Source organism: Pelobates fuscus, chromosome 1 (genome assembly GCF_036172605.1).
Source record: "Pelobates fuscus isolate aPelFus1 chromosome 1, aPelFus1.pri, whole genome shotgun sequence".
NCBI lineage: Eukaryota > Metazoa > Chordata > Amphibia > Anura > Pelobatidae > Pelobates > Pelobates fuscus.
This window is the reverse complement of record NC_086317.1, coordinates 247,397,386-247,422,264: the sequence shown is the minus strand read 5'-3', so window position 1 is coordinate 247,422,264 and position 24,879 is coordinate 247,397,386. Positions and strand designations below refer to the sequence as shown.

The 24,879-nt window shown below is 37.0% G+C and overlaps 1 protein-coding gene across 1 annotated transcript in view; it reads left to right on the top strand.

The window, feature by feature from the left end:
• Nucleotides 1–24,879, top strand: part of CSMD2 (CUB and Sushi multiple domains 2) — a 916,375-nt gene that overhangs the window by 751,531 nt on the left and 139,965 nt on the right. The window contains exons 24-26 of the mRNA XM_063456412.1: nt 4,144–4,335; nt 5,350–5,476; nt 22,480–22,682. Coding sequence (XP_063312482.1) covers nt 4,144–4,335; nt 5,350–5,476; nt 22,480–22,682 — 522 coding nt within the window. The remainder of the gene's footprint in view (nt 1–4,143; nt 4,336–5,349; nt 5,477–22,479; nt 22,683–24,879) is intronic.

Genomic DNA, 24,879 nt, shown 5'->3' with positions numbered 1-24,879 from the left:
CCTGCTCTGTAAATTGAAATTTCATCACACGCAGGAGGCCCCTGAAGGGTATAGCACGCTATTAACAGAGCAGGATAAGAAATTCTAAATTAAGCAGAATTTACAATAAAGGAAGTATAAACATTAGATGACCCTTTACATGAAGTGTTTAGGGAGGCTTTGTAAGTCACATGTAGGGAGGTGTGCCTAGGGCTATATAAACAAAGTGATTTAACTCATAAATGGCAGAGAATTGAGCAGTGAGACTGCAGGGACATGATCTATACACCAAAACTGCTTCATTAAGCTAAAGTTGTTTGGGTGATCCTTTAAGGAAAAGGTATTACCACTATATATGCACACACTCATCTTAAGTTCATGAATATGGTGGCAATACCATATAGGTGTTTTTAAAATATGAAGGGATTAAGGTTTTGTTTTTTTAATTATGTTTTAATTTGTTTTGTTTTTTTGTTGCCTGAGAGGAACAGGCTTGCAGTATAAAGACCAGTTTGTGTTACTATTGTAGAGCAAGAGTACCCTGCCTTAAAAGGTAGACTCCTTGATGTTGTAGAGCTGCAAAACCTGATTACAATTTACCAGCATTTACAATAACAAAGACATTTGGAAGTTATAAAACATCTATTTGCATCTTTATTTTAGCCCAAAAATGTTTTACTGCAGTTCTTGCATTATTTTACATTGTTGTTCCATTTTGGTTATTTGGTTATTTTTTTTTTGGTTGTTAAATTTGTTCTTTTTAATTGTATAATAAATAAGCTCAAAATTTCTTTGGACAAAAAAAATCCACCATTATCAGAGAGGCAAATTTTCTAGGGCAGGTCAACTTTCACTGACTTTGTTGTCGTTTCCTTAAAAAGATGTGTTGCAGCAATTCACATTTGTTCTCTTTCCTACTGCATTTCAAATACTATCTATGTGCTTCTCATCCCATTCAATCTAGGTTTTCCAAGTCACCTACTCCAACTCACGATATTCTTCTGCTATATTAAACTGTTTTTATATATAACAATGTTTTGAAAATCGTAGCTTGTTCCAGTTACACTACACCTTCTCCAGATCTTCCTATACATATTCTACTGTATCTGTTCTGAGTCCACATCTCCTCAGTTCCAAAATATATCATTGTCACTAAGCATCTCCTGATCCCTTGCATTCTGCATTCACATCTCCCTGTTGCTTACCATTCTAAATCACATGAAGAGAACGGCATTCCTTTCAATTTGAACATATTCTTTCAGCTGCTGCAGCTAATTGTAGTTGTCCACATGAGAGGCAAGGCAACCGTTTGAGGTTTGTCTCGTTATACTCTGTCTTTAGCAAGTCTTATTGGAAGAGGAAGACCTGTTATGCTTTGTGCTGTCTACTACCAGGCTTGTTACTAGATCAAAAGGTGTCAAAGCAAACCAATCCTGTCACACTGTGTTCATTAAACTTCTGCAAAAATTCTGTCAGTGACGAGATATATCTCACGTTTTTGAGTCAGATCCCTAAAGGGATATTTATCACATTGTTTTATCTTCTAATAGGTCATTGATAAAAAAAAATGATGGTGCATTAGACAGTGTTAAAAAAGCACTAATTGTATAGTCATTAATTAACATTAACATTATTCAAAGACAGATGTTTCAAACATATGTATATTTCTATGCTAAAAACAGCTCATGAGACCAAATCTATAAAAGGATGTGCATTAGACATGATGCTATTATTTGTTCTATTATTATTCAATACTGTTGTTAATTTTTCTTAGGTATTTGCATATACTTAGTATTTCTCGTTTTAACAAATATATATGTTATAAGTAAAAGAAGTATAATAGGTTTTCCTGCTTTGATTACTGCGTAGTTTCATATTGACTAAGACATTCATTATAAAAGCCACTCAGCTCTCGTTTTTCTTCAAAAAGTTGTGCTGTAATGTATTATTGAACACTCTAAAATGTTATTAAACTAAATATTGGTACACTTTGAGTTCATATACATCTAGACTAATAAATTCCAATATCCTTTTAGTAATTAAACAATTAACAATAGACTACCAAAATAATATGAACATATGATCTTTAATGAAAACAAGTATATTTGCTCAAGGGCCTCTAATATCAGGACAGCCTCCTTGTCACTAGTGGGAATTATGCTTCCCCATTTCAAAATGAATATGCTTCGTGATGGGCTTGAGGAAAGAGGGATAGTTAAATCCCATCTACCCAGTTTCTCTTCTGGCATAATACTAAAGGGAGAAGGGCTAAGTTAAAGGGGCACCATGGTCACCAGGACAAATACAGCTTATTGACTTTGTTCTGGTGAGTAGAATCATTACCTTCAGGCTTTTTGCAGTAAACACTGTGTTTTCAGAGAAAATGCAGTGTTTGCATTACAGTCTATGAAAACCTCCAGTGGCCACTCCTCCGATGGCTACTAGAGGTGCTTCCTGGGGCAGTACTGCAGAGTGTGCAGCACTGCCAAGCAGTGTCTCAACCCTCTGCATGGCTGCATGGAGACACTGAAAATTCCTCAAAGAGATTAATTAATTTAATGATTGGCCAGGGTGGATTTTGGCCTCATCCTGCTTCCTTGACGTTCACAGCCAAACCAATGGCTAAAAGGGGACAAGCCACATAAATGGTGGTTTTAACAATAGAGGGTCAGGAATATATTGTATTCCTGACCCTATAGTGCTCCTTTAAGGAAAGCACCCACAAATAGCAACTGGTGCCTAAGAATATAATTACCAGCCATCTCAGGAAAAGCAGGGCATATATGTTCTAATGCTGTCCTAAGTAATCCTTGACTGTTTGAGGATTTATTTAGGAATATAGAATTCTTTATATATAAATATAACAATAGTCTTGAATAAATAATATGCAAAAAGATATTCACCATATATTGCTATTTATGTTAATAACTTATTGTTTTATTTAATCGCTTCTTAACCAGCCAAGTACTCTTGCCGATTAGATGAAAATACCATATTAGCAAACATACACTGTGTAGCTTAATTATTTATATTAGTAATATCTTCCATCTTGCTGAAGGCAGTGCATGATATATATATATTTATTATAGCAGGGGTTGCTCTCTGAGACAATTATGAGTAATATCCCACTAGCAACATGAGATTTGTAATGACTTACACTTGGGGTACATTCACTAAACAGCAAATTGTAGTCAACTGATAAGCAATTAGCACAATTTTGTCCAAAGTAATCATCATGGAAAAATAACTGTTTTGACGATTTATTTTCCAATGCTTTTATTTTGGACTCATTTTTTTTAAAACTTATATGACTATCCCTGCATGATATACATTAAGGATACACAATACATTGGAGAGAATCCTCTGGTTCCAGGGACCAAGGTGTTTCCATTGTGCTTTAATTTAATTGCTAGTCTCTGCTGTATAACTTGTGAAAGATACAGAATCCAGAACATCCCACTTATAATTAGACATCCCTCCTTCAGAGGTAGTTGCATCACTTGATCTCAAGTATAGCTGAGGCATATGTCTCGCAAATAATAAAGTTCATATTGGCCATGTGTGCAGAGGAATGTCAAAGTGTGAGCGTTGACAGAACTGGACAGAAGTTGCATTTGCTGACATAAATGAAAATAATTTACTACCTGTGCCAAATCTAAATCAAAGAATTTCAACTTTCTATAGAAAAACTTGCCCTGGCTATTGATGTGTTATCTGCGTATGCAATACTGACAGAGATGTAATAAATATATGAATTTGCGTAATATTATTACTATGCGGAAATTGACCAAGTCACTTTACATTATTGTTCTGAATTTAATATTACTATGTTTATTATTCAGTTATCTGAAGCATTCATATTTGTTGTATATATTTGCTTATGTATTAGCCTATTACATGTTGTTATTTATTTCTTATCTCTCTTTTTAATACTCTCTGTGGGAAATAATATGACCCTGAGGTATATACACCACTGCCTTCTGGCCATCTCTTTGAATACAGTGACATGCCTTTCACTTTACACTGTGACGCTTGCTAGAGTCACAAAGCTTGTTACTAATTGCAATTATCCGCCGTCTGACAAAGTGACAGTACTGTGAGGGGACAGGTCAGTCTTGCAGCAACATCACGTCTCTCCTCTCTGTCCTTGTACTGACACTGCAGGTTTTGAACTGATCAAATGTGAAGACCCTGGGACACCACAGTACGGCTACAAAGAAAAGGATGAGGGACATTTTGCTGGAAGCTCGGTGACGTTTAGCTGCGACCTTGGCTATAGCCTACGAGGCAGCCATGTCTTAGTTTGTCTTACCGGTGAACGTAGAGTCTGGGATCAGCCATTACCAGTGTGTGTAGGTATGTTAACAAGTCTTAACGCCACCATTAAACAATAAAATAATCTGTTTGACTGGATGGGACTGAACTTATTGTTGCATTGAATTGTGAATACTGAATGTAGAGGGCACTAGCTCAGAGATGACTAGGCACAGAAAACATACCCACTAAACTGGGAGATAGGAATTTTTTTTTGCCATTTTTAGCACAAAATATCCAAACTGGAAACATTCTGAAACACAGATGTTTTTTAAGTAACATCTCAGCTATTTTGTCCAAAATAATTTTTTTTTTATATAATAATCATAATATAATACTAGTAGTATTAAAGGAAATAGATTTTTTTTTTTTAAAGACGTATATTTAAAAAAAAAAAAAGAGAAAAATTCTTCCCTACCTTTAGTATATGATATAATCCTTCAGCCATATACATACACTTTGGGTCAGACAGTTTGAAAACCGATAGTCTCTGGGGTCTTCCCTGCTTCACTCCCTACATAGTAGCAATAGCATTGCGTCACATACCGCGGGATACGTTTTTTTTTCTAATTTTCATTACATATACTTTATTTAATAATGCAATAAATGTCTAAAATGTAAATATATACAATTAAAACTATTTTTGTGTGACAGTTGTTCTTTAACCAGGAAACATTTATGAGAGAAACTAAATCCAATTGTGTGCCAATAGTTACCTCATCGTTCTAGCTGGCTTGCCTCAACTTTTAGATTTTAATATTAGAGCTATATAACAGTTGAACATAGTATAATTCAGCTGCAAATAAAGACATTGTGATAGCAAAATGCTCCATTTATCATTGTGTAAATTCTGTCTCATTCCATATAAATAATGAAATTAAAACTAAAATCATACTATTTGCTGATGCTGTATTATATATTAGAAAATGTGATGCTTGCTTGAGTGTGTTTCTTCCTTTTGCAAATATTAGTTTCCTTTCTAATTTTTGAAGGCTTTGTTAAAGTGTGACCACAATTTTTGATCTCAATGCACATAACTTGGTTGTCTCATTGTAGCGGAATGTGGAGGTTTAATCCGTAGAGAGAAGTTGGGCAGAATATTGTCTCCTGGGTATCCCAATCCATATGACCACAATCTCAACTGTATCTGGATTATAGAGGCAGATGCTGGATGCACCATCGGGTAAGTGGGATCTTCATTCAATTAACATGTTTTACAGTCGCTGGTGTTCACAGAGTTATTGTGAGATTCAAGGGGTAAGCTTTGGATATGTGGTGGGCAAGCTTACCAAATGTGCTATCACCTTCCCTACTCGTTTCAGGTGTCTAAATAAAAAAACAAACGTCTCTTCACCTGACCGGCACAGAGCTCTATGCAGTAGAAGGTCCTTGTGCACTATTTTTATTGCTGGAGGTTCAATGATTGATTTTTTATTGAATGTTTCATTTACATAAATAAGAAAAGGAATATATGTGAACAAAAAGTATTTCCAAATCATGTACTTTTTGATGTTAAAGAGGCTTTATGGTAACACATTCAGAAAGCACTAGATACCAGACGTGTACAACGTTATATCATGCTGTGTGCGTTATTTTAGCCTCTTGCCTTGTTAGAGGCTGTTATATGTTATGGTGTGGTTTGTATCATGTCTTCATGGGTATCTCATACCTTATATCCCCTGTGCACAGGCACAATAGGGCTGGAAGAAAATATTTAAAAAATAAAATAAAATATAAAAAATCGATTAAAATAGATACATTTAAAACTTGCAAAACATCTGTACTCTAACTGGAAAGCATGAGAAGCCAGCAGATGGAAGGTCTGTCTGCTGCTGACCATTAGTAGGCCGTGGAGAGTGACCATCACTCTGGACTCTTATATTCTGTTCTAAGGGTTTGTTTCTTATTATTTATATCTCTGTATAGCAGGGGTTTGGGGATATGTAGTTCAGCTGACATTCGTAGTTCCACTCAATAATGGAATATAAAACCTAATATTGCTGCTATCAGTTAATCAAAATCTCATTCACAGTTTCAAATATGAAGCTGTTCACAATGTTCATCTAAGCTGCCGACTAGTCACGGCAATGGTTTCAGATCTCTGCAAAAGAAAATAGACATGTAGGGATATTGCATGCACACCTTGGAAGAAATTTGGAAGGGCGTGAATGAAGTATGATTTCTTAATTCTGATTGACATGCTGGGGGATGGAAACTATTGATAATTGACAGGGGTCTTGCACCATAACCACTACAATGAGCTGAAGTGGGAATGGTGCCTGACCCAATTAAATGATATTCACTGTGAGCCTACTATCAGAAATACAAAAATGTGCAGTTAAAAAGGTTTTAAAATTATTTGGGGTTTGTTTACTACATACTACATAAGGAGTTGCTGTTATTTGTGGTCCTGCTGTAAAATTGTAGATTATGCTAATATAGTGTAACTATATTCGTACCTATATTCCCCTCCTGACATTAATTTTAGTAATGATAGGAGGCGTATATTTGCTTAACTCCTTACTGAAACTCCCGGCAGCACAGAACAACCAATCAAAAAACACTTCAATGTTATACAAAAGGACCTGTCACACACATCACTTCCACTTTCTTTGTAGCGAACTAATAAAGGTACAGTTCAAATGTCCGACAGTCCAAACCTCAAACAAATGTAATCAAACATAACAACGATCAAAGAATCCAAACTGTAGCCGTGGAAACATTCATAACAGCCCTGGCTTGCAGAATAGATGAATAAAGCACCGATTACACTGAAAATAAACAAAAAAGAAGTGAAAGGCATCTGAAGTGACATCTTGTCTATCATACCATAACTATCTATCTACTGCATGAGTTAAATGTAAATTAAATATATAACAGTCTGTAACGGAACCTTCCGTTAATGGACGCTTCCTAGCTTGCGGCGAGGACCACAAGCACCGCACCGGACACCACAACCACCGCAGACTCCACAACCGCCGTAGCTTAACTGGAGCCTCGCCGTCTTCCGTCCACTCTGGATAAGCTTCTGTCCTCCAGGACCATGTGGGGAAGACCTCTCCTCCAGGAGAGCGTATCAGGAACAAGCTCTTAAAAGAGCTAAGTGATTAAAGCTCAGGGGAGTATGCAGAGCATAGCAATCCCCAGTGTGATTATAGCAGCTCCCTCCTATAACAAGACAAGGCTACGTATTGAGGGTCAAACAGGATCTCTTTTACTTGGCACCAAAGGGCCTTCTTTCATGCAGGTTTTCCCTACATAGGACCACCCACAGGGTTTTACAGAACAACCAATAACACACGTACATTACAGAAAACACTCCCAGCAATTATACACAAAATCCTCCCCTCTAGCTGTGATATAATTATGGTACACAATGGGTTAACATAATTATCACAAGCAGGAGAAATACAGTTTTTATACATGTACTATAACTTTAAAAATATACGTCCAATCTTACATATTCAGAATCAGCACACTTTAAACATAAACACTCTCGAAAATCAGACAAATCCCTCCAGTAGATGAAAAGTTAGCTGGGAGTCATTTTTACACAGAATGCACGAACGGGGCCGTTTGTGCATTTAGCTTAGTATAGCAGTGAGGTCAAACTGCCGAACGGGACTTAGTCTCTGCAGCTGAAAACGGAGTGTAGGAGAAGGAAGGGTCAGCGGTGTTCGTTGAAATGTGTAGCCGATTTCAGTTCCATGGATTTGGCTACACATACCGCTGACCTCGCTCGAATGAACAAAGATGGCCGCCGCCACATGTTCATTTGCCGTTTTGTTGCATCCAAAGTGCCAATTTAAAGCTGCAGAACTGCTCCAATTAAATTTAAAGAGTCTTTTCAAATTCAATCTGCTAAAATAGTCTTTAACAGGCAATATCTTCCAGGGGCCATAGTCTTAAAGCGGCATTGTTCACCAAAGTCACAATGTGCCCACAGACAGTTCTTAAAGGGCCATACACAGTCCAATAAAAGTCCATAAGCCCAAATGCTGGTTTAAGAGGGTACAATCTCCCAGGGGCCATAGTCGCAGGGGAGGAGGCAGGCAAGCAGGCCTCTCCAGGACAAAGTGGCGAAGGGCACTTCGTCACACAGTCATATTTATTTATCCGGTCGAAAAACAACTGTGACAGCCTATCTAGCTACCAAAAGACGATAATACCATGCAATAAAATAATAACACCATATATAACCATAGAAGATCTTAATATCATAGAAAAAGGAACAAAAATATTGAATATAGAAATCCCAGGGCGGGAAGAGACAGAAGGATGGGAAATATTTGCCTCCTGTCATTAATAAAATTAAGATTACAAGTACACTACGTTAACATAATCTACAATTTTATCACATGACAGGAGGCTTCATATTTGCAGTTTTAATGCTGAGAATTTAGAAAAGTGAAAGAAGAGTGAGAGGACTTTGTGAAGTAAAACACACGGAAAGTAGATTCCCGCGACTAGTCTCATGATATCGGCTAACGATGCGCCCGCTAAGAACACTCGCAACGCAGCAGCTCCGCGAAACGAGTGAACTGAGTGTGCACCGAAGCTGGAATCTATCAAAAGCCAGTGGATCCATCTGGCCAGAGTCGTAGTCGAGACCGGCTTATGGGGCCTAACATACGACACCAGGAGTTGGCCCAAAGGGGCAGCCCGTAAGTCCGCCGTAACCTTTACATACACTGTAAAAGCGTGTCCACGACACACAGTCTGGGAATTGCTTGAGAAAACTGATACGAAATGGAGGAAGAATCCGATTTCGTCCGACGAGTAACACAAAAGGAAACGCCATCCGGAGAAAATGAAAAATCGTCAACATCGAAGGCCCGAACATCAGAAACCCATCTGAAGGAGATGAGACACAACAGCATCGTAAGTTTTGCGGAAAGCTGTTGCAATGAATTAATTAAATAATAATTAAATAAGCCTGAATTATCTGGCCAGACTTGGAGAAAACGCAGCACTAAATCTACGTCCCAGAGTCAAGGATATTTAGGTGCAGGAGACCTAGATGACTTGATCCCCCTCAGAAGGCGACAGACCATAGTGTCCTGCTCCACCGGAATACCTTGAAGAGGAACTTGATCCACTGAAATAGCCAAACGCACCACGTTAATCGACCGGTACGAGCGACCCATAGAAAAAAGGTGGGACATATAGTTCAGGATCTGAGTCCCTCTCCAAACACCAATTACTCCACGTGTTCCAAGCAGAAATGTAGCATTGTCTGGTGCCCATGAATCCCATAAGAGTTCCCTAGATGCCTGCGGTAAGGCGTGGACAAGCGGGTGTGGTTCTCCTCGAGGGCCTGTCATTTAGAAATGGGAATGTGAGATGGTTCCAGAAGGTCCGGGAACCACACTTGACTCTGCCAGAGGGGAGTAATTAGGAGGAGAGACACTCCATGGAGGCCATGGTGATAGTGGACCACTGCTGCTGATCATTAGTAGGCCGCGGGATTGAGAACAGTGGGAAGGCATAGGCTCCCTCGTCTAGTCAAATTTGCAAGAAAGCATCCACTGCCTCACAATCCAGATATCTGGGGGCTCACCCCAGGTGGTGTGCCATGAGAACCAGAGGACCCCCACATATGGCAACTCATGCAATCAGAATGGCACAGTGTATATGGCTGTTAAGCTCAATATATTCCCACATAACAATTACACCTCAGTGTATGTCAGTCTGTTGTCAGCAAACAGCATGTATTTGTAATAACTTGTAGTAGGTACCTTGACTGTGGATGAGAAATCAGCAATGCAGTCTCCAGTGGTGAGTGTGGAGCCTCAGGTACAGCTTTAAGGTAAGTATATTTAGTCCAGATCGCGGTAATACTGATCTGGAATGAAAAAAGAAATTGCCAACGTGTATCTAGCGGCACTTGTGAGATTCAAGATGGCCGCCGCACGCGCTACCATTGGCGAGACCTGCGGTTTTGTGGGCCCGACGGTCGCAGTAGAATCACGTTGAGCTCTCCCACCACCCACAGCTAGCCCCAAAGGAGTAGAATAAGGCGCTGAAAAGAGCGCAATCGCGTTGCCGACTGCCGCGATCCGCGTGAGTGGCAAGGCGTCAGGACAGTCCCAGGCTCCAAGAGAGAAGGGAGAGAGGGAGTAGGCCCCAACAAGGGTTGAGCAAAACAAGTCCAAAAGGGGAAATAGAATTAGCAGAACGGTAGTGGGGACAAGTTAACAGAGCATACAAGGGAATATAAATCATAACACAGAATCACAGAATAATAAACAGTAAACAGTAATAATAATCAACAATAAACAGTAAACAGTCACAAGGACAAAATACTCTGATCTGTGTGCTGGAGCAGTAAAGAAAGTGGAAGTGATGTGTGTAACAGATCCTTTTTTTTTATAACATTGAAGTGTTTTTTGATTGGTTGTTCTCTTATGACCTGTGCTGCTGGGAGTTTCAGTAAAGAGAGTTATGCAGATATGAAGGAAAAAAAATAGGTTTTAAAGATTTATCAGCTATTTTGGCATGCATTTTGCATTCACTTGTAACTTTGTTAGAACTCACTGCTTAATGACACACATAGACTCCATCCTTCACTGTATGTGCCATTATCAGGCAGCACTATACAGATATTAATTGCCGTCTATTGTACTAGTGTATTGATCTAGCTTTGTGCATGGAAAGTTGCTTAAACACTGGGTACCTAATTGTTTTATATAATTTCTTTTGTCAATCAGTTCCAATAGATCTTTATGAGTAAAAGCAGTGACAGGTTTGTAGTGGAATATAGAATGCATCAAATCATAAAGGAATATCTTGAACGTTTCATGAAATATAACATTTAATCTTTTTCATGAGTTAAGAACAAAACCGTTTCTTGTTATGCAACTGACAATGATTTCAGTAAATGTTAGGTAAAGGGCATATCTCTTGTATGGGTCAAGTGAGCCTTAACTTTTAGCATATCCCTGACAATTAGAGATTTCCCGAACAGTTCGCCGGGAACTGTTCACCGGCGAACATAGCTTGTTCGCGGTCGCCGCGCCAAGGAACATAGCTTGTTTGCGGTTGCCGCGGCGGGCGAACATATGCGATGTTCCGCCCCCTATTCGTCATCATTGAGTAAACTTTGACCCTGTACCTCACAGTCAGCAGACACATTCCAGCCAATCAGCAGCAGACCCTCCCTCCCAGACCCTCCCACCTCCATGAAGAAATAGGGGGTGGACCGAACATCGCATATGTTCGCCCGCCGCGGCGACCGCGAACAAGCTATGTTCACCGACGAACAGTTCCCGGCGAACTGTTCGGGACATCTCTACTGACAATTTATTCAGAAAACCATAAAACTCATTGTTAAGTATATCAGAGCCTTGATCATACGTTCTAAGTGTTACAGATTGGGCAAAGCAGTAATAGAATGCAGCGACATTCGGTCATTTTACGCAATGTGTTCTTATTCAAGAATTCTTGTAGTGTTTTGTGCATACATAGGCCTGGTTGCCATGCCCATTACACATGTCCAATGAGCTGATTGCCCCCATTCCAGATGTATTCTTACATGTGGAATGTGACATGTGTCTGGGTTTCATAATTATCAAAGACTGACCATTTTTTCACATGGGATAGTTTCATTGTAACACAGCAAAAGTTTGAGGTCCCTTGTTTATTCAAAGAAGATCCAAAATTCACTAGGAAAATATTTCAGTTTTTTAACTAGTAGAATCCTGTCTGTAATTCCATGGGCAAGAGGGAAATGCAGATTTGCAAATCCTTGGCTGTGCATTTGCAACCTTTCATGCTGCTACTATATTAACTCTTTCAGTGCTTTAGCAAAAGAGCCACAGTTCTGCTCTCTGTATACACACATAATTAAATACATGAAATGTTGATTAACAGCAAAAAGATTAATCAGCGGATTGAGTACAGCTGCACCTGGAAATGTATTTCTTTTTTTTTGCATTTCCCAAGCACCATTACACATTTGGTTATAATAAAATTTAAACATCAAGGTATTAAGGATCCCTGAAAATTAAATTGTGGAGATTGCCAGACTCCCCTGTAACCTGAATGAGGAGTTAATAAACCAGGTGCCATTGGATAGTGAGATAATTATACAGATGGATATAGGCAGTCCCCATGTTCCATGACCCACTTCCCCATAAGAAAGTGTCCATTCATAATACTTTCTTCACTCCTCTCTATATGTCCCTATGGTCAGCACCTCTGCCTGTCCCACTCCCCCAGCCTCCTTCAACATAATAGATATCATTACGACATTCAAGTCCACAATGGGGACTATCTTAGCAAACTAAACCATCTGAATGTAAAATGTAAGGCAGAACTATTCTGCTTTCTCCTTCACAATGACTGTTTTCTGTGGCATTGCCTATAGTTCTCTGTTACCTGCCAACCAAACCTTTTTCTTTCTCTAGATCAAATCACAATTTTCAAGCCAAGTGATACATTTGAATATGTAATTGCATTTTATATGTACCATTTATTACATGATACCACTAACACACAGAACATTAAAAAACAAACGAGGTAATCATCTATTTGCATAACTCTGTTATATATACATATATTTTACTGCCATTGCAAAGTCACAATCTTCTAGTCCCAATTTCAATGCATCTTAACATTAAAATACAATATCACATCACATTAAATTAAATATACTATACAGTCCCAGAAGCCCGCATGCTGTAAGTCAAATGAAGTTATTTTGCTAATATACCATTGCGCAAGCGGGTTATTATTTTCACAGTGAAATGGATCAGTTCTAATTGGCATCCAGATTGTGTTCTCTTTTTTTTACCTCGAATGAGTTACTATTAGCCTCCTCTAGTGGTCCTGTGACACATCCCCGTAAGAATAGCCCGTGATAGATTCAAATACAGATTTTGTCTTATTTTAAATTAAACAGATTTGTGAGATTTATTGGGTAATAAGAGAAATGGAAACAGACATTTTATAAACAGCTAATTAAGACTTCCACTGCCACAAGGGACTTCTGCATAACAATGTGATACTTTCCACTGATATATATCACCGTCTTTGAGTTGCACCGAGTGTTTTCTTGGAATCTGGAAATCATCATAGCATACCTTAGAGGTTAAACTCTATAAATGTCCTATGAAAAAGAAAAAGAAAACGATTGATGGACTGATTATATTACCATTGGAATTTTCAAATATCACCATCATTCTTTAAATGAAAGATTTCTGGAATAATGAAGGAATTCCTCTGCTGATCATCATACACAAAGAAATTGAACAATTGAATTTCAGATCAGGCCCACTTATTACTTTTCACGAGGCATAAACTGCGTGTGACGGACGGCAGAGGAAATGGAATAATTTGTTAGAAAATTTATTCCGTGCCGCGCTAAAGATTCAGCGGCCTTCCTGTTGAATGAGTGATTTCATTTTGCTTTTTTAACCCACCGGCAAACTGCAAGTCTTGAAAGGCTCCTTCTTAAGATGAATATTAGAAAAGGACAGAGGATGTGCCAGTATCACAGGATTATAATGTCCCTTTATCATCTTTCTCTCATCCCCATCCTTTGCTACATTTAATTTATAAGGCTGTGTACACGATATCTACAGGAATATATTACACGTACCAAATATTTTGAAGCATGCAATATAATTGGGAATTAAAAGTGATTGCCTTCTATATAACTGCTGTAAATTCCCTGAACCTTGTTGATCCTGCAAACCAAGTTATATTCAGGCTATTGTAAAATGCATGTTTATATCACTTACCCTAGGAACATCTAATGTGGGGCTGTTTTTATATTACCCATGAATCTACTGTCTTCAATTTCAGAACAGCAACTCACTCCTCCGTCTATTTAAAAGACGTTTTGTTTATGTCAGTAGTCTGTCAAAGGGTCATCTAAACTTGGCCTTCCAGCTGTTGTTAAACTACAGGTTCAGAGATTACAGGGACAGACACCTTTACTGCTGTAAAAGTGTGTGTGTGTGTGTATATATATACATACAGAAACACAGATATATATGAAAGTTAAACATTTATTAATGCAAATATGTTATAACCAATCACATGGCAGCAACTCAGTGCAAAAACATGTCCTAATATGGCTATGTTATTCAAAGCTAGCATCTTGATGGGGGACAAATAAGATCAAATAAGATCTTACTTTAACCGTGGAATGATTGCTGGTGCTAAATGTGATGGCTTTCGGAAATTTCAGAAATGTACGTTCTCCTGGGATTTTAAAGCCACTAGATTTCACAAAGAATGGTGCTAAAAACCAAACATTTCCCGTGAATGGCAGTTCGTGGGGCAGACATGCCTTGCAAATAGAAAGTCATTGCCAGACTGGTTCAAGCTAACAGGATAGAAAAGATTACCGCAATAAATACATGACAGCCGTGCTATGCATGTCTGAATGTGGCAAACCGTAGAGAGGGATGAGCTACACTGGATGAGCTACACTAGAAGAAGATCTCACCCGTTTCCACGCTGTCACCTAAGAGCAGGAAACTAAGACTACCCTGAATACAGAGGAAACATTAAAAGAGTGGAAAAAATGGCTTCTGGCCTAATGAATTTATATATATATACTTCAACATGCAGATGGGTGGGACAATCCTGTTTTACTGACTCATACTGGAGGAATTGTTGAGTGTTACCCTTCGATGTGCCAGGTCATACATTTAAAGCAATAATACATTACATTGCTCTCTCATAATACCCTAAGTGAAAAATAAGTAAGATGAGATCTGTCAGATCTAGTACCACCAACATTTCCTACACTCAGACCCAGAACTGGTAAAGATGGCTCTGTTTATTGAATTTAAAAGAACTTTTAAAAACAATATTGTACAATTATGTTTTTCCGGATGTTTTTTTTTTCCCCATGTACATGTCATAGTGAGTTCTTAGAAATATGTGAGTGTTATAATAAAATATACGTAGAGCACTCCACCGATTGTAAAATATATATTATTCACAGAAGATGTGTGTTACTGAGAGAAAGACACAACACAGGTATTGTAACAGCTTGTATTACTATAAGCTATTAGAAAACATGAGTACATACTAAGCACCACTGATTTTTTTTATTTTAGTTATTGATATATGTTATGCTGCTTTTGCTGGCATTTGGCTACTGGGAAAAATATGTAGTGAATATCTGCACAATCCATAGCTTTTGAGCCAGAAATATATGTACAAATAATTGTGGCCGCACATTGCACGGCACTATTTTTTCTTCTCTTTTATTTATTTTTATTCTTTTTTTTGCTTACTGACATAACCAAAAATGTGTTTGATGCTTTACAGCAGTTGGCAAAGGGTGGGTGGACCCATGAGTTTAATTTCAAACATATTCTGTTTTCTGTTTAGAACTAGAAGGATTTATAAGACTTTTTTCCAGAGGAGAACAGGGCAATCCATCAAATCAGACTTGTGATGAAAATATCTCAATGTTGTTAAATCTCCTCTAAGATTGTTCTTTGCAAAGCTGCAAATTAATGGTTCCACTTGGAGTTCAGCGAGTATCTCTGCTAGTTACCTGTATATAATCTATCACCCTCTGTTCACTTACACTGCTTCATTTCACACAATGTTATGGTCTCACGGAGCCCCAATCTAAATTCTTCTCCTTCACACACTATTTATTTTTATTGGTGGTTAACCCCAGTAGAGATTAAGATTCTTAATCAAGTGCCAGTATAAGAAAAGGAAGAGGATACTAGGACTTAGTATATATAAGAAGGGGTACCTTAGGAGGATAGTTTAAGAATGGAGATAGTCTGTTCTAATTTGGTGTGTTTAAGATGCAAGAAGATGTGTTGTTCTAGATAGACTAGGGGAACTGGCTGATAACGTTTACAGAAATTATCAGACATATTTGGAAGCTGTTAATGAATTTTGTTCAATAAAAAAAAGGAGCTGGATGTATCATTTTCTGGAACCATTTTGCGAAACCAAAGTTTGTGAAAAGATGGAATAACAGATTTGTGATAATGTCTCCCAAATGTCTCTTAACATTCAGAATTTTAAAAGAAGGATAGCGTGAGGCTTGGGATCACTGGGGGCACATTTGCGCCCAATGTGGCTCTAATCTAGTCATACATTTAGTGACCCATTTTATTTGGGATACATTTTTCTTATACTGCAAGGGATGCAGGATGCCTTAGAGGCACATGGGGAGCAAGACTGCAGTCCTAAATCAGGACAGTCCTGTGGTTGTAAAGATTAATATTGCAATTACAAGATAATTACAAGTTTCTTGCTTCAGAAACCAGGTTATTCTCAATAGGAAAGAAGAAGAATGAGCTCAGACGGCTGGATTCTATTAGCCGTTAACATGTTTTTCTTCTCAATTTTCAATTATAGTTATTTGGGATATGTGTATATAAAAGCCTCACACTCGTTTATTGTGTGTGTGTGATTTCAAGCTTTTTATTAATTACAGAATAGGTGGAACAAACAAATTGCATCTGTAATATCATGTCTACATTTCCTAGTGGCCTTCTGGTCTTGAAACGGTCATTTGGTAACCAGCCAGTGTGACACTTGTGTAGCAGTGATTTTGTCCTACTGAATGTTTGATAATCACAGCGAAGCCATGACACATAATCATAAGTAGAGGAGCAGAATAGAAATAAATTCCACAATAAATAATTGTGTGAGGACACAGCTCTTCCCACTTAAAGGAACACTGTGGGCATTGTAACTGCTTCTTCTCATTAAAGTAGTTATAGTATGTAGTGTCCCATGGCGCTATCCTTCCAATCAACATTAAACCGTTTTAATGTTTTAATGCTAATCAAAGGTCCAAAGTCCATCCCCTCTGTGCTGCTTATGCTAATGAGGAAGCATTAGCCTGAGCAGCAATGGGCAGCTGTGATTGGTTGAGAGTGTCAGTTGAGTGCTTTGAACCTATTACAGCGCCTGTTTCTGTTATTAATTGGTAAGTGTCTAATCTCTACCTTAGCCACAGTTTCTCTAGGATCCAGGCTCTGAGTGTCCAGTGACCTTTATTCAGTGTTAAACTGCTCCAAAATGGTTTTACACTTGCTGGAGGGACGGTGCCAGGGCATGCAATGCACTATAATAAATTCAATGAGATAAAATGGTTATAGTGTCTATATTTTTTCTTTAATATTTAAAGGTTTCAGGGAAGACTAAATAATTGACACTTGCATTATTGTTATTCTGTATACCCGTTTTGGTAAAGTAACATAAAACATTACAAGTAAAACTGATTTATGGAAAAAGCATTCTTAACTAAAGTATAAAATGTTAAGAATTCAAAGTGAATTTCTAATTTTGCATAAAAAAATACCTGTATTGGGGAAAAAAAATCAGCTATGTTTTTAGACTTAAGTTGGAAATTGAAACTAGTGCTGTGTTTATTACTGTATTTCATAGAAAGATTCCAAACAATCAGTTTAACAATTGGGGCTTTACTTTTCTTCATATGAAAAGAAGAATTGGGCCTACGTCACTTGCATGTATTTTAGTGAAACAAAATAAAAATTATATATATATATATATATATATATATATATATATATATATATATATATGTATATATATAAATACAGGTATATAGCTTGATTTTATATATATATATATATATATATATATATATATATATATATATATATATATATATATATATATATATAAGTAGAAATTGTAGCCGTATTAGTCCAGTGATGTAGATGTAAAAAATAGATAAAATTCGTATCTTGTAATACCTTTTTTATTGGACTAACAGAATTTTTTAGTGACAAGCTTTCGGGATAACCTCCCTTTCTCAAGTCTGAAGCATTGCTTCAGACTTGAGAAAGGGAGGTTATCCCGAAAGCTTGTCACTAAAAAATTCTGTTAGTCCAATAAAAAAGGTATTACAAGATACGAATTTTATCTATTTTTTACATATATATATATATATATATATATATATATATATAAAATGACTATTTCTAAGAGTCATTTGTGGCACAGAATGCCCTAATTGTTAGTCATCTCATCTGTGTAATTCTTTATCCATTTATTTGAAGAGCCCATCAGCTGCAGTTCTTGTCGGCAGAAAACTGCTATAGTTTAAATAAAAAATATAAAAAGGAAAAAAAATCTACAGTTTCTGTTCCTCCTTCATGCGGCATATCAGGTTAAACATTAATATTGCTTAAATTCTTTTCTCACTCTGTCACTATCATCCATTACTACAAACTGCAGATTGGGTAAGACGCTCCCTCTTGGCTGAGTGTCACTGTCACCCTGGGTAGAAGGGATGGTGGATCGGGCAGGTACTTAGAATGTTGTCTGTTTGAATCTGCAGGTTTAATTTCAATGCCTGTGCTAAACATGGTCAAAGAAATCCCCTTTGCATTGTCTAAATTGTAAAGCATCGTTGGATAGAATTTTGGATAAAAGTCCTATATAAATGCAAATTGCTGTCTGAGTACAATGTATGCTAATCAATGACAAAGCTGGCAGAGATTTGACAGAGTATAATAATATATCACCACAATGTGTTTTCTTTTAATTTATTTCATGCAATTCAAAGGCTCTTCATCAAAAGTCTCATACCTAGATTATTTTTTATGTAATATTGCTCATTTTGTCTACAACAGTGGTAGGCAACCTTTGGCACTTCAGATGTTGTGGACTACATCTTCCCTGATGCTTTGTCAGTATTATCGCTGTAAGAGCATTATGATGTATTCCACAACATCCAGAGTGTTTAAAGTTGCCTACCCCTGGTCTACGATTATGATGTTATTCTTCTTAAAACTGCAAAAGAAACACTAATGACCATAGTTACAATTTTAACCCAAAAAATATTAATTTAAAGGATCAAATGTCATACACGTTTTGTAAGATTACAGGAATCTACTACCTTAAAAAACAAGCTAAGCACTAAAAACACTTCATCTTAATACAGTGGGTGAGCACTTTTGATTTTCGAAGGTCTTCAGTTTCAGAATCATCATACTGTGGTGCTAATGATTCTCGTAGAGAAACATTGGATTCAACAATACTTCTCTGTAAGAAGATTTGGAGTGGCAGAGTGGGGTTATAGCAGCACATGTACTGTAAGTCCACATTGTTCATTGTGTGAGAAGGTTTGAATTGCGCAAGCTTCAGAGTGGCGCAGCTTCAGAGTACAGTGTGTCTTGATACTGAATTACCAGTATTGTTTTAGTTAACTTTAAAAAAAAAAAAAAAAAACATAAAATAAAGAGTGGACTTAGTGGAATCTAAGAATACTAAGGAAATCATTTAACATTAAAAGAAACGTGTTTATTTTTTAAAATTAGAGTGTTCTTTTAAAGGAAAAATCCAAGCACCATAACCATTACAGTCTGTTCTAGTGGCTATGGTGCCAGGAGTGCTCTTGGGCCTAACTGCTTAGGAATTTTAGAATAGCTTAGCAACTTAAAGAAACCAACCTATAAAGTGTGCACAGTGGTATAAACATCCATTAAACATTGTGGTATATAATATAAGGTAAAAAGGAAATACTTCCGCTTTAGATCTTCTCATGTAAATATGACAGATTCCACAGTATAAGGGGTACATAACAGTCTACATAAATAACAGGGCAGAAAGAGAAAAATGCATCGCGTAATACTGATATGTAGATGAACGTACAATTTAGTAGATAGAACCACTTGTGTACTATAGCTGTAATCAGGCTCTATATAATATGCTCATGGGTGCCCCTTCAAGGCTTTGGATAGAAAAGGAGTCTCTAACAATAAATCAGTAAAAAAAAAACTTTTTTATTGTATAAAATTGTATAAAATCATTTTTAAAACCAATATTAAAAAGGGACAAGGAAAGCCAATAATGCATACCAAACGGCAAAATAAAGTAAATACTTATCACCAACAATCAGCTTTATAAAAGTGCAACACATTTCAACCAACACATTTTCTTCAGGTGCATAGACAATGCAGTCTCAATAACAATGTTAATAGGGTCTATTTGATTTGACCACCAGGGTCACCTTCTATGTAAGTCTGAATCACGTGATCTCAGAAACATCATGTAACATGGTTCCAGTGATTTACCTATCAAACATGAAATGCTTCAGACACCATATCGGACAATAGAAAAAGTATGGATGTGCCCTTAAGCAATCGGGAATGCTGGCATAGCGTAATTACACACACCACCACCATCCCAAATTAAAAAATAATTCATCAATGTACCTGTGATAGAGGACCAAGCCCACCGCCCAGCCATGCTCCCCATATATAACTACCTCTTTCCATTAGGCTATAAAGAGGTTGACATAATTGGGTGCAAATGTCATCCCCATTGCAATAACGGGAAGCTGGAGAAAGAAATGCACAATTGAACCACAGTTCTTGCTGTGGATCTAATGTTTGGACATTAGAAGTATATAGTCAGTAAGAATATACCTATGCCTGTTGTTTGCATTAAAATCATTTGCTATTATTATTACATAGTGACATAGTTACATAGTTACTTGCGTCCATCAAGTTCAGCTTTCCTCACATATGCTTTTGCTGTTGATGTCAGAAGCGCTTCCAATTTTGCAACAAACTAGGAAAAAATTCCTTCTTGACCCCAAAATAGCAGTCAGATGTCTCCTTGGATCAAGCAGCTATTACCCCACTAATTAGAAATTATATCCCTGTATGTTATGTTTTTGCAAATATTTATCCAATTGCAGTTTAAACATCTGTATAGACTCTGACAAAACCAACTCTTCAGGCAAAGAATTCCATATCCTTATTGCTCTTACTGTAAAAAAAAACTGTTCTTTGCCTTAGATTAAATCTCCTTTCTTCAAGCCTAAATGTGTGATCTCGTGTCCTATGTATAGCCCTGTTTATGAATAGATTTCCAGATAATGGTTTGTACTGGGACTACTGGCCCCGAATTTGTATAATGTTATCATATCCCCTCTCAGGCGCCGTTTTTCCAAACTATAGAGATTTAAATTTTGTAACCTTTCTTCATAACTAAAAGGCTCCATTCCTTTTATCAATTTTGTAGCTCGTCTCTGCACGTTTTCTAGTGCCATGATATCTTTCTTTAGAACAGGTGCCCAAAATTGCACAGCATATATTATATATATGCTATGAGTACATAGGCCTAAAAAGTGATTTTGGTCCCAAAGTAGGGGATAAATATTGTGGATTATGTCCCACCCGATTAGGGGATTTGTAATCTAGCTGTAATGCTTAGAAAATTAAATTAAAGAATGGAAGGGAATTTTCCATGTCACTCTCTAGTTTCACTTTAAATCCAATATGTTTCAGGCTACAACCCATCACAACACTGTCTTACAAGGGATTGTATAGAAGGTCTAAGTGTATTTTAACAAAGTGAATTTGTTTGGATCATTTTATTGCTTTTTCTCTGACCTGCGAATAAAGCCAGGCATGTCTGTTCCCACGCACATCTAACACCATCCATACTATCTATCATTGTAATGATAAAACTAGACTTGTGGGTAATTGAAATCATATTAATTGCAATTTCTTTTGATTGCCATTCTGGCTTTCTATTGTTGTAATATAGAATTCTGAATTGTCATTATTTCAAAGGCTATTCAGCCATATAATAGACCTTTTCTTGGTTGGCCAATAAAATTTTCACTCGTGTTTAACACTTGCTATAACATTCCCCAGGTAATTACTTTGGTGCGTGTAGCTTGACCCGCAAAATGCACAATGGATAACGTGTGATATAGTCTCGTCCTTTCCTGTCCTTCAATTTTCTTGAAGGTACAGTAGCTATTCCAGACTCTTGTTTATACAGAACAATTTGGTTGTCACAAATATAATTATGATGCTTCATGAACTCACAATGACAGCAACAGATGTGCTCATGAATTTAATTTTTTTTTTTCATGGGATACATAGAAAAGAATTTTAATCATATCGCTGCCATGTTGGGTTTAAAAAAAAAAAAAAAAAAAAAAAGATATGACGTGATTCAGAAGCCTTCTGTGTTTTTGTAATATTGAATATGTTCTCAAGAAATCTAATCTATTCTCACAGAATCTTCAAATTATTCCCAAACAATCACATGGTAATGCCTCATTCTTACAAGAGACAAAACGGAAGATCTAACTATTGTTTTCAAAGTTATAAGTTCTTTCTATTCCACAATCAAACATTATGTAGTGTATGTGTGTGTTCTTCCTACATCTAACATAGTGTCTCCTTCCTGATATAGGTTGCATTTCACGGTTTTCCACACCGAAGAAGTGCATGATGTCCTGAAGATATGGGATGGTTCAATAGAGAGTGGAATCCTAATGAAAGAACTGAGTGGCTCTACTTTACCTCCTGATATTCACAGCACTTTCAACTCTGTCACACTTCAGTTCAACACAGACTTTTTCACTAGTAAACAAGGGTTCGCTATACATTTTTCAGGTAAAGTTGCATAATCAGGCTGTTCTAAGACAATGTGCACGATTGCCAGGCATATCCCACAATTGTGTATACATAAATGTAACTATTGCAAATGAAATTATTTTTTTGCAAACAAATTTAATTTGCAATGGCTGTCCAGACAATGAAGCCAGCGCTATCCTTATAGACCAGAAGGGGGCATTCAGACAGGTCTGCACCCAGAAATGCAGATCTTTTTCGCTGTCCACCGAACCACCATGGAAATATCGGAACCACCAAGGAATCAAAATTAGAGCCATTTCCAGATTAATGAAACATCACCACGACAAGTATGTACATAATAAGGTCACAATCAAATAGGCTAAGTGATTAGCAACATTCCTACCCCTTAAGAAAAGTTAATTGTTGAGAATTCGGGATGAATACCTTCTAGATATACACATCTAACAAGTCAAGAGATCATTCTCTTGAAGTGATAGTATCAGCTAAGTATCAAAAGGCTTGTGTTATATTTCAGTAACCTGTGTGGTTATGAAAGACTTTCTACTATAGCAATGTTGAAAACCTTTCCTTGTATATATAAGAGGCCACATTTGCAAAGCCTAAATCTGATAATTACACTGAGAGTTGAACTCAATTTCCTTTCCACTAAGTTTCCAATTTCAAACTGTAAGATTATTTTAATTACGGTATGCATTATCCATATAACACATAATCAGGTTGCCTAATATGAGGTCAAATTATAATCTTGCATGGATGCATACATTTTCACCTGAAAGATAATTGGATGGCATATATTAATATTTGCAGTACACGAATGCCTTTTAAAGACATGTCAAAATTCACAATTAAATACAAATTTAGACTTTTAGACATTACTGTACCCTTAATACTTAAGATTTAACTGATGTCTCAGTGAAGTTAATATTTCTAATATTTCATATATGTGTAAATGTATATTGCCATCCTAACACTACTAAAGTTATTTTTCTTGTTGCTAGGCAGTTTCAGTAGGATTCGAACTAAAAACGAGTAGGTGACAAAAAATGAATATGCTAAGATATAAAGCTGCATTTTAGCTTACTTGACAGAAGCATACTGACAATCTTCAATCCATGTGAAACATTGTGGCATAGCCTTTCCAAAATATGCACTGTAATTAGTCCTGTCCAGTACACGCCATCACTCATTAATACAGCTTAGTTAAAAAAGATCACCTCATGCGTAGAGTTTGTGGAAGGGTTTTGCTCATGGTTCAACCTATGGTTTTTGACAGTTAAGTGTAGAAATATTTAGCTTGTCAGTGTCTCTAAGACAGACTGACATTTGAATTCTTATTGCCTCGAAGACACAAAATGATGCTGGCGCCCTGCGGCAAAAAGTACCTTTAACCTTTTCTTTGACAATTGGGCGAGCATTTATTGTTTATTAAACTTAGAGATTTGCTTCATTATGAACTGATATTTATCTTTATTTTGTGTGGACAGACGATAGAACAAATGCCTAAAATTCACCAAAATTCATCAAAACAACTTTGTTCTCAGTGCACAAGTGTATTGTTTATTTTGTGTGCTTAATCAGCAATGCTACATACATATACAAATGGTACAGTAGGCATTAGGCAGAAGAGGAGTTTGCCACATGCCATTTCCCTTTACTAATGGCCAGCCCCTTGGTAAAGGTCATTAGCCAGATTCGATTTTTCAAAGGAAATTCAGCCTGGACCAAGGAGGAATGAATCGGTCAAAATACAAAGGTGGCCAGGAATGGCGATGCTTACCTCTGTCCCCATCTCCTTTTTGATAGTACCCTAATGAGAGTTTACATTACACATGTAATTCTGCACATAAATGCTCAGATTCATTCATTTAGGCATCCAGCAATGAGCATGTATCATAAGCCTCCACACTTTGTAGCACAGTATGTAGAAATATAGGCACAGCACCTGATCTAGGGGTGACACTCTGAAGAAGTATACAGTTGATGATACTGGTGATCTAAATGTGCCTGGGCAGGATCCACACTTGTAAGTACGCCTCAGCTTATTCCACACCCTATATTTTACAAACTTTTATGTAGAGATTGACCAAATATATAACAAAGGCAGAAAATGAAAAAATAAACAGCATTAATCATACCCAGACAAACTGGCCAGTACAGTTGAGAGCACAGTGATATTAACACTTGTAACCCTTTAGTTCATGTAATTAAATCAAAT